This window comes from Zingiber officinale, chromosome 6A (genome assembly GCF_018446385.1).
Source record: "Zingiber officinale cultivar Zhangliang chromosome 6A, Zo_v1.1, whole genome shotgun sequence".
NCBI classification, from domain to species: domain Eukaryota; kingdom Viridiplantae; phylum Streptophyta; class Magnoliopsida; order Zingiberales; family Zingiberaceae; genus Zingiber; species Zingiber officinale.
The window spans coordinates 128,870,819-128,884,213 of NC_055997.1; the positions used below are offsets into that span (position 1 = coordinate 128,870,819).

At 39.4% G+C, this 13,395-nt stretch overlaps 1 protein-coding gene across 1 annotated transcript; it reads left to right on the top strand.

Annotated features, from left to right (window-relative positions):
* The first annotated feature begins 3,390 nt into the window (after positions 1 to 3,390).
* On the top strand, positions 3,391 to 5,008 carry LOC121998053 (phenolic glucoside malonyltransferase 2-like). The gene has a single exon (XM_042552781.1). It carries the CDS (start codon positions 3,410 to 3,412, stop codon positions 4,826 to 4,828), a length of 1,419 nt encoding a protein of 472 aa, XP_042408715.1. The 5' UTR covers positions 3,391 to 3,409; the 3' UTR covers positions 4,829 to 5,008.
* The last annotated feature ends 8,387 nt before the right edge of the window (positions 5,009 to 13,395 follow it).

Here is a 13,395-nt window from a genome sequence, read left to right on the forward strand (position 1 = left end):
ATCTGATCAATCTCTTAACCTACTTGGACTTCCAATCATAAGGTGTCCGATCAATTTTAACCCGCCTGGATTTACACGTATCTGACTTCACTAACCATGACTTTCACACTTTCTAGCTTCACTCACTAGGATTTTCCTTCTGCCTAGCTTCACTCACTAGGACTTTTCATCTAGTTTCACTCACCAGGATTTTCCAACTGTCTAGCTTCACTCACTAGAGATTTTCACTTGGCTTCAATCACTAAGACTTTTCACAGCAAATGTTCAGTCAACACTAACCCACTTAGATTGTCTTCTTCTGTCAATCGTCTCATTAGTCTTGCCATTTCCTAACTTCTAGTTAGGACTTCCCAATTAAGTATCTGGTCAACATTGACCTAATTGATTCTTCTTCACATTAAACTGGTCAAATTTTGATCAATCTTCCCATAATGGACAATTGCACATGCAATCTCCATATATTGTCAAACATCAAAACTCAAACATCAAGACTCAAGCTTGAGCCAACTCAAGCTTAGTCAAACTAGTCAACCTTGACCTAGGAAAATTGCACCAACAATAAATTGGTACAACGATAAAAGTGACGAACTCGCACAACCCATCCAGGGTTCAAATCAAGGACTTCATGATTATCTCTGGATAAATTCCGAACTGCATGACAATCATGTGCATCACCAATTTTGTGTAGTTGAATATATTTGGTCACAATACAACAACAATCTTTAAAAGTAGTATATTTTAATTTTATACAAATGTAAATTTTTTTTATAAGTTGTACTCCTTCATTTCAAATTTATAATAATATTTTAATTTTAAATAAATATATTTATTATTTATTTTAATTTTAAATAAATATATTTTAATTTTACATTAATTTTTTTTAAAAAAAATTATTAATTATTTTAAATAATAATCATTTAAATTATATACATACAAATGAAATTATATTTATTTAATATATAATAAAAATAAAGATAAATAAATAGACAGTAGGATACATAAATAATCAGTGTTAATGTTAAAACGAATATAAGAAAAATGAAAATGTTAATATAAAAAAAGGAACCGTCACATCAGTGACCCCCCGGGGCCGGTCCCACGGATATGGAGAGAGGTAAATGCAGGTACATAGTTGAAAGCGCATGGCCGGGACGCTAACCCCAAACAATGACACCCCGAGGATCAAACCCTGGACCTCTCGGCGATGAAACTATGCGCCCCCAGCTGTGCTACGCCTTGGGGACATGAAGATGTTAATATAAAAAAAAAGATAGATCCGCTACCTTAATGGCCCCCCTAGTGTCGGCCCCACGGATATGGAGGGAGGTTCATGCAGGTACACAGGTCATAGGCGTATGATGGGATAAACCCCAGGTCGTCAGTTCCTGAGAATCGACCCTTGACTATTACGCCAGAGATATCATGCGTCTACCGTCTGCGCTACGCCCTGGGGGCATGTGGATCTCACGCTTTTTGATTAAGTGGTGGGTGTTATAACGAGATTAGATCCTCTGCTCTGCAATATCTGATTTCTTCCTTGTCCCTTCTACAATTTGCATGTCAGATCGTCGTTGGAATCCAGCCAAAATTGACTACGATCTCCCCTGAGTTCACATTTCCACCTAGGTTATAGTTTAGGTCAAGGTAAATAGCTGGAGGCCACTGGCCATGGGCAGGCTGCCCCCTGGTCGACGCTATACAGTCTGCCCAATCGTCGACGGCCTTTGGCCGCTTACCTCAAATTATAATCTAAGTGGGAAGGTAAATTTAGAAGAGATCGTAATTAATTTTGACTGAATTTCGATCGTAATCCGACGTACAAATTATAAGAAGACTAAGAAAATATCAGAAATTATAGGCCAAGGGATATAAACTCGTGTTATAATACCACCAGTATGAATGCCCTAAAGAAAGGGATAAAAGAGACCACTCCCACACATATATGCAACATTACTCAGGCTCTTTCGTCCACATTATTTTCCTATATGCTTTCTGTAAATTTCCATTTTATATTCTCTTTGCTTTCCTTACCTCTTCGTGGACTACATTACCATATTCTATCCCCTATCCTTTCTGTAAATTGACAATAATTTCTTGTATTTAGAATAGATTAATCTTTTGCTTATTTCCTAAGGATATATAACCTTTTCTCTTTAGTTTCATATCATCTTGCAGGTTCGGTTCTGTATACTATAACCCAGCTATTATTCTTTTGAAAGTATTATTAATTAAATTATACAATACGGTATTATTCTTTTAGAGGAGCAATTCTGATCTCACAGATTACAGATTAAATTGGGGCAACAGCTCGGCATAAAATGCAAGCGACAACCTAATTTATTGGGCAGGCTTCACAACCCAGTTGGACTGTATATCTTTAGCCCAAGCTAATTGGCTAACATTCCACTATTGACTTGGTCCAAAGTAAGAAATTTGAGCATGGGCTCCACTCCTTCCCAGAGTCAAAAGAAGCACTAATGAGAATTTTCTATTCAGTCAAACTAGTATCCAATTAATAGTCAATTATTTTGACCGATCCATTTGGCATCTAGTCAACTATTGACTTCGAATTAATTGCAAAGCAGATTCCATGCCTTCTAGAAGAATAAAATTGCTACAATAGAATAAAATTGTTGAATAAAATTATTCTACATGTATAATTTAGTTTTATAATTTTAGTTAGATTAAATGACAAAAAAAAATATTCTTAAAGGACTATAAAAGACTTTATTTAATTCTCGAACATTATATATATTAATTAAACTTATGAAATTTTTGTTATAATAATATTATCAAGCTTTCTATTCACTATATATATATATATATATATATATATATATATATATATATATATATATATATATTGGCTGTCTTATTTTGACTCGTTTCTTCCTTTCTTTTTCACCGTAATCAAAGTCAAACAAAATTACATGACAAAAGATTTCATTTTTATAATCCACGAGGTGCTGTCTTCATTTTATTCTCCTTGGAGAAAAAAAGAGGAGTTAATAATTATTATCTTACGTCTGATATTCGAAAATAAAAAATTATATCAATTTTACTTTTATTTATAAACAACATTATTTAATAAAATTAAAGCGTTTAGAAAAGTTATATTAAAGTTAAAAGATAATGAAGATAAAATTGAATAATTATAGAGAGTGATAAAGACGAAGATATATTTAGCAACGAAGTCATAGTCTCGCCGTCTCCCGTCAAACACGGCAACTGACGAGCTAAACAATATTTTTAATAAAAAATAAAAACATTATTTCATTAACAAAATCTAAAACAAAACAATAAATAACAACCCTGATTAAAAAAAAATATTATAACAGCAGATCCAATAAATAATAATAAAAAACCTGATAAAAAAAAAAAAGAAATTGAACGGCAGCATCGCCTATAAATGATTATGTCGTCGGTCATGGAGAAGTGGCCACCAGCTCACCAGTCAAGCTTCATCTTCGATTCCATCTCTAAAATGCCGTCACTGCCAACGGAATTCCGAGTCCTCGAGACCTCTCGGGTCGCACCTCCGCCGGGATCGGTGCCGGAATCCTCCCTCCCCCTCACCTTCTTCGACATAGGCTGGCTCTACGCCGGACCAGTACAACGTGTCTTCTTCTACTCTTTCCCCTACTCCACCTCCCACTTCATCGATTCCCACCTCTCCACCCTCAAGTCCGCCCTCTCCCTCGCCCTCCAAGACTTCTACCCCCTTGCCGGAAAGATCCGCCGTACTCCTGGTAGCCACAGCCAGTTCGAGCTCCGCTACGCCGAGGGCGACTCTGTTCCCTTCGCCGTCGCCGAGCACGATGGCGACTTTGACGACCTCTCGAGAAGCAACCCACGCGAATACACCAGGATACAACCATTAATTCCCCAGCTTCCGGAGCCCACAGAGGATGGCCAGCGGGCGGTGATGGCCGTGCAGGTGACTCTGTTCCCAAACAGAGGTTTGGCTTTGGCCGTCACCGTCCACCACTCTGCCTGCGACGGCTCAAGCTCCACCCGGTTCTTGTCGTCATGGGCTTGTAGAGCATCCGGACGTGCGAAGGAGGCGCCGGCGTTGCCCTCCTTCGATCGGAGCTCAGTTCCGGATCCTAATGATGCGTACTCCAAGTTTTTCAGCAGCCTAGCCGCCGACGCGCAGAACATGGAGTCTATGATGGTCCAATTCGCGCCGCCTGACGCGGTCATCGGCACGGTGACGCTCACCGCCGACGACCTCCGGAAGCTAAAGGAGATGATTTTCTCCAAAGTGAACAACTCTGCTTTCCGCTGCTCCAACATCGTGGCGACCTACGCTTACGCGTGGGTTTCCCTCGTCAAAGCGCGAGGGCACAGCGCGGACACCACTGCGCACATGGCTTTCGCCGGAAACTGCAGGGAGCGGATTCAGCCCCCGCTGCCGGCGGAGTACTTCGGTAACTGCATCGGCGCTAACTTCGTTTATGCGAAGGCCGTCGACCTCGCGGGAGAAGATGGGGTGGCGGCTGCGGCTCAACTCATCGGGGAAGCCATCGAACAGTTTAAGGAAGACCCGCTGAAGGACGCAGACAAGTGGCCGGAGAAGTACCAGGCGATCGCGCTGCAGAGGCCGCTGAGCGTCGCGGGGTCGCCAGGTTTCAAGGTTTACGACGTAAATTTCGGGTGGGGAAGGCCGGTGAAGGTGGACATGCCGTCGATAACGTGGGCAGGAGCCATTTCGTTGTCCGAGAGCAGAGATCAGAGCGGCGGAATGGAGATCGGTATCGTGGCGACCAAGACTGAGATGGATGAGTTTGAGGCTCACTTCTCCAATGGTCTAAAACTGCTGCAGTGAACGGATTCGACTGTCGCCATGGCTTGGATTTAAGATCTCACGAGTTTCAGAAGAATTAATGGTGCTAGTTTCTTTTTTACTTCTCCACCTACAAAATATGCCTAGTCATTTCTACACAATGCGATTTACTGAGAAACAGTTATTTAAAAAATAATAATACTATCAAAATTGAAATCTTAATAGAGATAAATATTTTTAAAATTAATTTGTATACGTGCATAAATTACACTACAAATTTTTAATAGAGATAAATATTTTAAAAATTAGTTTTTAAATATGCACAAATTATATTTTAGATATATCGCCGATCTACTTTCAAGATTAGAACTGAACAGTTCACTATATAAAAACTATTTTGAGAAGAAATTCGGATCTCACAAATTAAATTTAGGTCAACATGTGGTAAAACCGTAAAAGGGGATGAACTATACCTAATTTATTGGGTCGGCATCACTCTCAAAGTCAAAAGGAAGGACTAAGTAGATATTTTATAGAAGTTGTTCAAATCAATTGTCTTTAATATAGACTTACCCATGGTTTGGATCAAAATCAGTTCCGACTTGGAATCTAAATTTGGTCATTGGGTCGATTGTGATTGATATGGTTCAAATAGGGGTGTAAAAATAAAACCAGTCTGATAATTTGATTTGAGTCAATTTAAAAAAATATATATCAAGTTGAGATTAGAAATTTTTAAATTTATTTGAAAAGTTTTTGGATGGAAGATTTTTAGGTAAGTTGATCCAAATTTATCTGAAGTTAGAGTTTAATTGATTTTTAATGGATAAATTAAATTTTATTTTAAAAATTAAATGTATATATATATTTGGAAAATTATAGGATAAATATAGGAAAGTGAAGAATAATATGAAACATACGATTAAAAAATTTAATAAGTCATTTTAATTAGTTTATCCAAGCTATTTGGGTTGGATTCCGATAGATTGGGTTTAAATTCGGATTTAAAAATTTCCGATTCAGATCGAATTTAAATAGCACTCGGATTAGAATTTTTTATGAACTTTTTTTAACCCGAATCCGAACGGATCCACATTCCACCAGAATGGTATAACCACCCATCCAGATCAGTTCAAGTGTAGATTTAAACGGACAATTCAATCATATTTATTTTAAATAATCTTAATTTTTTAATTTTATTTTGAATTTGTTTTTCAACAATAACCCTTTATTTAAGAATATTTTAATAATATTAATGGCACCATTCAATATAAGTAATTTATTTACTTCAACTATTCTTTTTTCTAGCCAATTTTAAATTTATTTAATTAAAATTTTTTAACTTGGATTATTCTATTTTAATTTATTAATTTCATTTAACTCTCTTAATATTATCATTGATCTTATTTTATTTTTTATTTATTTAATATTAAATTTATATAAATTATTTAACTTGTATAACATATTCAATAATAAATTTACCAAAATATATAATGATGTGGTAATGATAAGAGCCCATACGCTGCTGTCACGGTGGATGTCAAAGTCAAGGCGGTTAACGCGTATAGGGCATCGACCAGTCGAGTGAATCATGCCCCTACCGAGGAGAAGGATCCGATCTACCGTCGCCCTTGACACGGGGAGCATTCAAACAACCGACGCTCAAGGGAGAATGATGCGCAGAAGCCGAGCTGAGGGACTCCTCCGCTAGGCCGACTAGCAGACACAACATCAGTTGAGCATGCGGACAGTGGACTTCCGACTGAGCGACCATCCTGCTCGGCCTAGCAACATATCACGACAGTAGACTTCCGGCCGAGCGACGACCTCGCTCGGCCCGACAACAGACAACACTTGGATAGTGGACTTCCAGCCAAGCGGCTATCCTGCTCGGCACGACAGCAGACAACATGTGGACAGCAGAATTCCGGTCGAGCGGCTATTCCGCTCGGCCAAGCAACAAACATAGCAGACTAGCTTTTGATATCCTTTTGGGAGTTAGTGTCGCTGATAAGTGGCATGGTCAGACAGAGGATCGTACAGCGGAAGCTTCCATTGTCACTTCAGAGATATGCTCGGCTTGTTAAGGTACTATGTCAGGGACACTTTACCGACAAGTCTTTTCAGGGAAAGCATTGAGAGACGTGCTCATCTTGGGAAGCGTGCACGCGCGCTTCTGGGGCTCTATATAAAGGGGGGTCCAGGCTTCAACGGAGGTGTGCGATATTTTACTATTGCGCTACAGTTCTTGTTGCTCTGCTTACTGCATCTTCTTCTTCTTCGCCGGAGACTGACATGAGCGTCGGAGGGCCATCGCCGAGGACCTCTTCCCTGGCTCGGCACTGACACTGCTTGTGTTGTAGAACCAAAGCAAAGTCTACAGGAGGTTAGCAAGAGCGCTACATCCCCAACATCCATCTCATCGACTTTCGGACATGATCATATTTGACGTCGTCTGGGAGAACGTAACCTGCATCCGAGCCGAGAAGATGGAAGACGATGGGCGACTCACCACCATGACGCTCACTCAAGAGAAGCTGGAGATGCTCGTTCAAGCCCGAGCAGCAAAAATGATTGAGCAACAACAACAACAGACGCTGGCCGATCGGTAAGTGTCACAACCTGCAACATCGGCAGTCGATAGGCGAACAGGGCAAGAAGACCGAGTGGAGCAACTCTCTGTATGGGGACAGAATCGAAGGCTGACCGACACACATGGGAAGCGCCGCCCGCGCTGATCCCCTTCCATCGAGCTTTGTTTCGAACCCTCTCGGAGATAGCCCAAGCGCATGAGGAGCGGGGATCATCTTCAGATGATGCTCCCATTCGGGATGCACGGAAAGGGATGGCGCCCTGAAGCACCACATCTCCCGAATGGATTAATAGGCAGTTCTCAGAGGAGATCTTACAAGACCCTCTGCGCCGACACTACACCTCGTTGGCAATCAGGATGTATAACGGATCAACCGACCCAGATGATCATCTGGATCGGTTTGATAACGAAGCCACGTTGCACCAATAAACGGACAGAGTAAATGTTGGGACCTTTGTGCCCGCTAGAGGGGGGTGAATAACGTTTCGTCGCGCTCCTTGCATCGTTTGCTTCGTCTTGATAATGTGCAGCGGAATACAAAGACAAAACAAAACAAAATACTCACAACGCTAACACCTAGGGTTTACTTGGTATCCACCTCAAGAAGAGGTGACTAATCCAAGGATCCACACACACGACACAATCTCCACTATGCAAACCTCCTTCTCGGTCGCAGCCGGAGGCGGAGAAGGCTTGTACAAACTCACACAACAACACAACACCACTACAAGAAGAGATTACAGAAATACAAGTGAAATACACTTCTTCTTGCCTCTTGAACCTTGGAGAAACACCTCCAAGTTCCTTCAAGAACAGACAGTGAAGATCTGAAAGCTCGCGTGAAGAATTGCAGAAAAGTTGCAGATGAAGCTCGCAAAGAACTGCAGAGAAAACGCTCCGCCAAGGATTTAAACAGTACTCCCAATCGATCCAATCCATCCCCAATCGATTATCATGTCAGCACCACTTCATCCCAGTCGTCCATCGCTCATTTCCTGCCCAACGGTCACTTCCCAATCAATCAACCGATCGATTGGGACCATCTGAATCGATCGGCCGATCGATTCAGAACCATTCTGTTCTCTCGCGTACGCGCGAGAGCTTCTTCCCCCAATCGATCGACCGATCGATTGGTAGCTCCTAATCGATCGGACGATCGATTGGGATGGCTTCTGTGCTCACGAGTAATGCTCCCAATCGATTGATCGATCAATTGGAGCCAGCCCACACTTGCAGCACACTCCAATCGATCGACCGATCGATTGGAGTCCGGTTCAATCGATTGCCCGATCGATTGCACTGTCTGGACTTGACTCAAACTCAAGTCCAAAGCCCCCAACCCAACTCCAGGTCAATCGTGACCTGTTGGGTTTCCATGCCTAGCATAAGGTCATATCCAACCAACTTCGAACTAGCCTTCTAGCCTCCTCCATCAGCCTTGCGTCCTTCGGATATCTCCCATCATTCATGTCTTGCCTTCAGGAGCGTCCTTCGGCCTCATCCTAATTGTCGGATTATACACCACACTCAATCAACCTCGAACTAGCCTTCTAGCCTCCTTCATCAGCCTTGCATTTCTCGGATATCTACCCATCCTTCACGCCTTGTCTTCAGGAGCTTCCTTTAGCCTCATCGTAGTTATCAAGTTCTCTTTGCCAAGTCACACTAGGACTTACCTTGCCAAGATCACATTCTTGGACTTTCTAATTGCCTGGCTCTTTACCAGGGCTTTCTCCTTTGCCAAGATCACACTTGGACTTTCCCAATTGCCTAAACTCCAGTTAGAACTTTCCCAATTGCCTAAACTCTAGTTAGGACTTTCACAATTGCCTAACCTCCAGTTAGGACTTTCCCAATTGCCTAAACTCCAGTTAGGACTTTCCCAGTCAAGTCTCCTGTCAACCTTGACCTACTTGACTTGTATTCTCATTATCAACTTGGTCAACTCTTTGACCATTTCCACAACCGGACGATTGCCCTAGCAATCTCCATATATTGTCAAACATCAAAATTCAAACATCACGACTCAAGCTTGACCCAACTCAAGCTTAGTCAAACTGGTCAAACTTGACCAAGGGAAATTGCCCCAACAATCTCCCTCTTTTTGATGTTTGACAATACCACTAAGTTAGGCTAAATCTCATAGCCTTAACCTCTTCTTCATACCAAAGCTAAATCTCATAGCCTTAACCTCTACTTTATCATAAGGCTAAATCTCATAGCCTTAACTCCTTCTTTATCACCAAGGCTAAACCCATAGCCTTAACTCTTCCATGACAAAGTATGAATGAAAGTCTAACTCAACCTCCAATTCTCCCCCTTTGTCACACATCAAAAATAGAAAACCAACTCTTCTCCAAAAGAGTTAACTTCACAATGAAGATCGCATACCCTTCATTGTCTCCAAAGCTCCCCTTTGAGCTCTACTTTTCTCCACAATGCTCAACCTAGAGCATGCATCAACTTCCCATTAAAACTCCCATTCATTGTATTCAATGCTCCCCCTTGAGCAGTAATCATCTTCACAATGCTCATCTGAGAGCATTTTCAACTTTACCAATGAAGGTCTGATCCCCCTTCATTAACTCAATGCTCTCCCTTGAGCAATAATCTACTTCACAATGCTCATCCGAGAGCATTTATCATCTTAGCAATGAAGATAACCAATCTTCCATAGCTCCCCAATACTCGACCCTGAGTATTAATTCATCATGAAGGTTTAACCCCCTTCTAAGGTCTTTGAAAAGATTTTTATGTTTTCAAAAAGTAACTCCCCCTAAAAACATGGTCAAATTTCTATCATTGCACCAACAATGACTTGGGGTTCCTAAATAATTAAGAAAACCAAAATTCAAAGTTTTGAGGTTCAAAATTCAATAAAGAAACTAAACCTCAACCTAAACTTCACCTAAGTCTACCTTAACCAATTCATACTTGCTTTCAACATGAAAACTCCCCCTAAATGGATACAAGTGTATGCCAAAGGGTTAGGAATGGTTAATGACCCTTGAAATTCAAAACTTGAAGTTTTAAGGTTCTAAAATTCAGAATTGAAACTAAACCTTATCCTAAACTTCAAATTGGTATTTCTTAACCAATCCATACTTGTTTTCACATGAAAACTCCCCCTAAATGTATACAAATATATTCCAAGGGGTTTGGAATGGTTAACGGGACTCGAAGTGACTCGAAGTGCTGAAATCAAGCTTTTCCAGCCAAAATCAGACTTCCCAATTGATTAAAGTTGGGACTCAATCGATTGAAATCACTTCAATCGATCCATTGATCGATTACGCAAGCTACTGCTCGTAGAAATTCCCTATGAATCGATCGACTGATCAATCCAGACTAGGTCAATCGATTGGTTGATCGATTCACTACCCTTCTGTTCGTGGGAATTGGCTTCCCAATCGATCGGTTGATCGATTGAACCCAATCTAATCGATCGGCTGATCGATTGGGTTTCTGATTTCCTGAAATTCAATTTCAGTGAAATTCAGAAACTCCCCAAAAATTCTACAAAATTTGAAAATTCATGAAAATTCATGTAGACACTACTTAGGGTATATACTATCAAGGAAAAATAGTTTTCTATGAAAATACTTTTTATTTTCAAAGATTGACACAAACTTGAAAACTCTTGAAAATTTCAATATTTTCTTCTAGTTTGTGACTAACTTTCCAATGATGATTACTATCAAAAGATAGTCTTCACCAAGGTTTTCTAAAAGTATTTTAAAATCATTTTCAAAACCAATATCCAACCATGTTCTTTGGGCTCAATGCACATGACTTGTATATTAGCTTTCCCAATGATTAGAAGACACATAACTATGTGTTTTGATGAACCTAAAACTCAACAAGATGCACTAAATCAACATTTTGAGTTTTGTTCACCATCCTAACATCTCACTTGTATCTAATGTGTACTAAAACATATACAAGTCACCTTATGATTCTTTGTGAGATGTATATTTGGTTTTGCCCTAAACTAAGGGATCATGCATATCTATCTAGGCATTAAGAGACTTATGATCATCCACCTAGGATGTCATTTGGTATAATCCCACTTGTTGGGATATTTATCATTCTTAATAAATACCTTTTATCCTTAATTACACGGAAATTAACACAATGCATGATGATCAATGACATATATCAAAATAAGCAATTTTCAAAAGAAAAGCATGCTATAGCTACATGATGTATGTATGACATGACATGATATTTTTGTTTTGTATTTTTCATAATAGAAATGAATGCAAAAATGAATATGATGTCATGACATATAATAAGCAATCAATCATGAAATTTTAGCATAAATAAAATATACCTAGATAATCTATCTAAGTATCCTTAAACCTTAGCTAAAACCTTAACATTAAGCCTAGATTGCTTATCTCTTGAAGAAATGCCAAAACCCAACTTGGCATTTCTTTTATCCCCTTTTTATTTGTGACAATTGAAATTAAGAATTCAATTCTCAAATGTTTGTTTGGCACATATTACTCTCTTTAAGGATCAAACATTTAAATTGAGACTTAATTTTGCTCTTAATCCCTTAAGAACATACTAATATCTCAACTAGACATTTCTTATCCTTCCTCCAAGTGTGCCAACTTACCTTCGATGTGATTTCTCAAGGTTTGACACACCTTACTCTTCCAAAGAGTAATTAGTTTGATTAAGGTTTAAATTTTCCCTTAACCCTCTCAATAGAATACCAAATTCCCAACTTGGTATTTCTTTTTACATTTGTGTCAATTTAAATTTAAGTCCAATTCCTCAAGACTTGGCACATTTTACTCCTCCAAAGAGTAAACACAATCAAACATTAAAACTTAGATTTTTCCTTTAATTACCCTAAAAAAATACCAAAACTCTAATTTGGTATTTCTTATATTTTTCCCAATTGTGCCAAGTTAAACTAAATCCAAATTTCTTAGGTTTTGGCACATGTTACTCTTTCCAAGGGTAACAATTTGGATTAAGGTTTACATTTCCATTAATTCCATAAGAAAATGCCGAATTCCCAATTTGACATTTCTTTTGCTTCTCTCAAGTGTATCAATTTAAATTAAATTCAACTCCTCAAATTTTGACACATTTTTACTCTTCAAGGCTTTAATCACATTTGATTAAAGCATGAGTTTTCTCTTAATTCCTTAAGAAAGTATCAAAATTCTAACTTGATTTTTCATATACTTTTCTTAAGTGTGCCAAGTTAGATTAAGTTCAACTCTTCAAATTTTGGCACATATATTACTCTTTCAAAGAGTAACCCTACAATCCTTTTCACTTTCAAAGGTTAACGATAACCTTGAAAATGCTCTCAAGTGTCAAATTTAACAAGGTTGGGTTAACTACCCTTCCAATTGGAGTTGACACTCTCTAAACTCATCTAGGGTGTAGAGAATATGCTCCTAGGAACCCAAAACCTATTGGTGCTCCTTGGATGCTCTAGGTACTCACTAGGGATAACTTCTCTAGATATCTTCCTAAGGACCTTCCTAGGCTTCTTAGAAGCCTTGGTCACTTCTACTAGGTCACTCCTAGGGCTAACTCCCCTTGAAATCTTCTTTGTGACTTTGTTAGACTTCTTAGAAGTCTTAGTCACATTGGTCTTGCCAAAAGTACCCTTAGGGATTCCTTCCCTAGTATCCTTGACTTGACCTCTAATCCTAGGGTTGGTCCCATAACTATATAGAACCCTATGAAAGGAAGTCACATCCTTCTTGGCTTTAGGTTTGTATCCCAAACCTCTATAGCCATTGGATGGCTCTTGCCTAGTTCTCCCTAGAGTTTGCTCATTTTGACCCTTAAGAATATTTTTCATTCTTGCTAGGGTCCTTTCTAAGTTATCAAGTCTTGATCTCAAGACTTGGTTCTCCGTCATTAAATCCATAGATTTTGATTTTTCTTGACCCCTATGAGCATTTCTATTTCTAGGCATATATCTAAAGTCCTTAGAGTTATTGCCTAAATGGTTATCTACCTTCCTAACCTTAGGTGTGGT

Excerpts from the sequence above, each read along its gene's own strand:
- LOC121998053 (XM_042552781.1), top strand. The coding sequence starts at position 3,410 with ATGATTATGTCGTCGGTCATGGAGAAGTGGCCACCAGCTCACCAGTCA.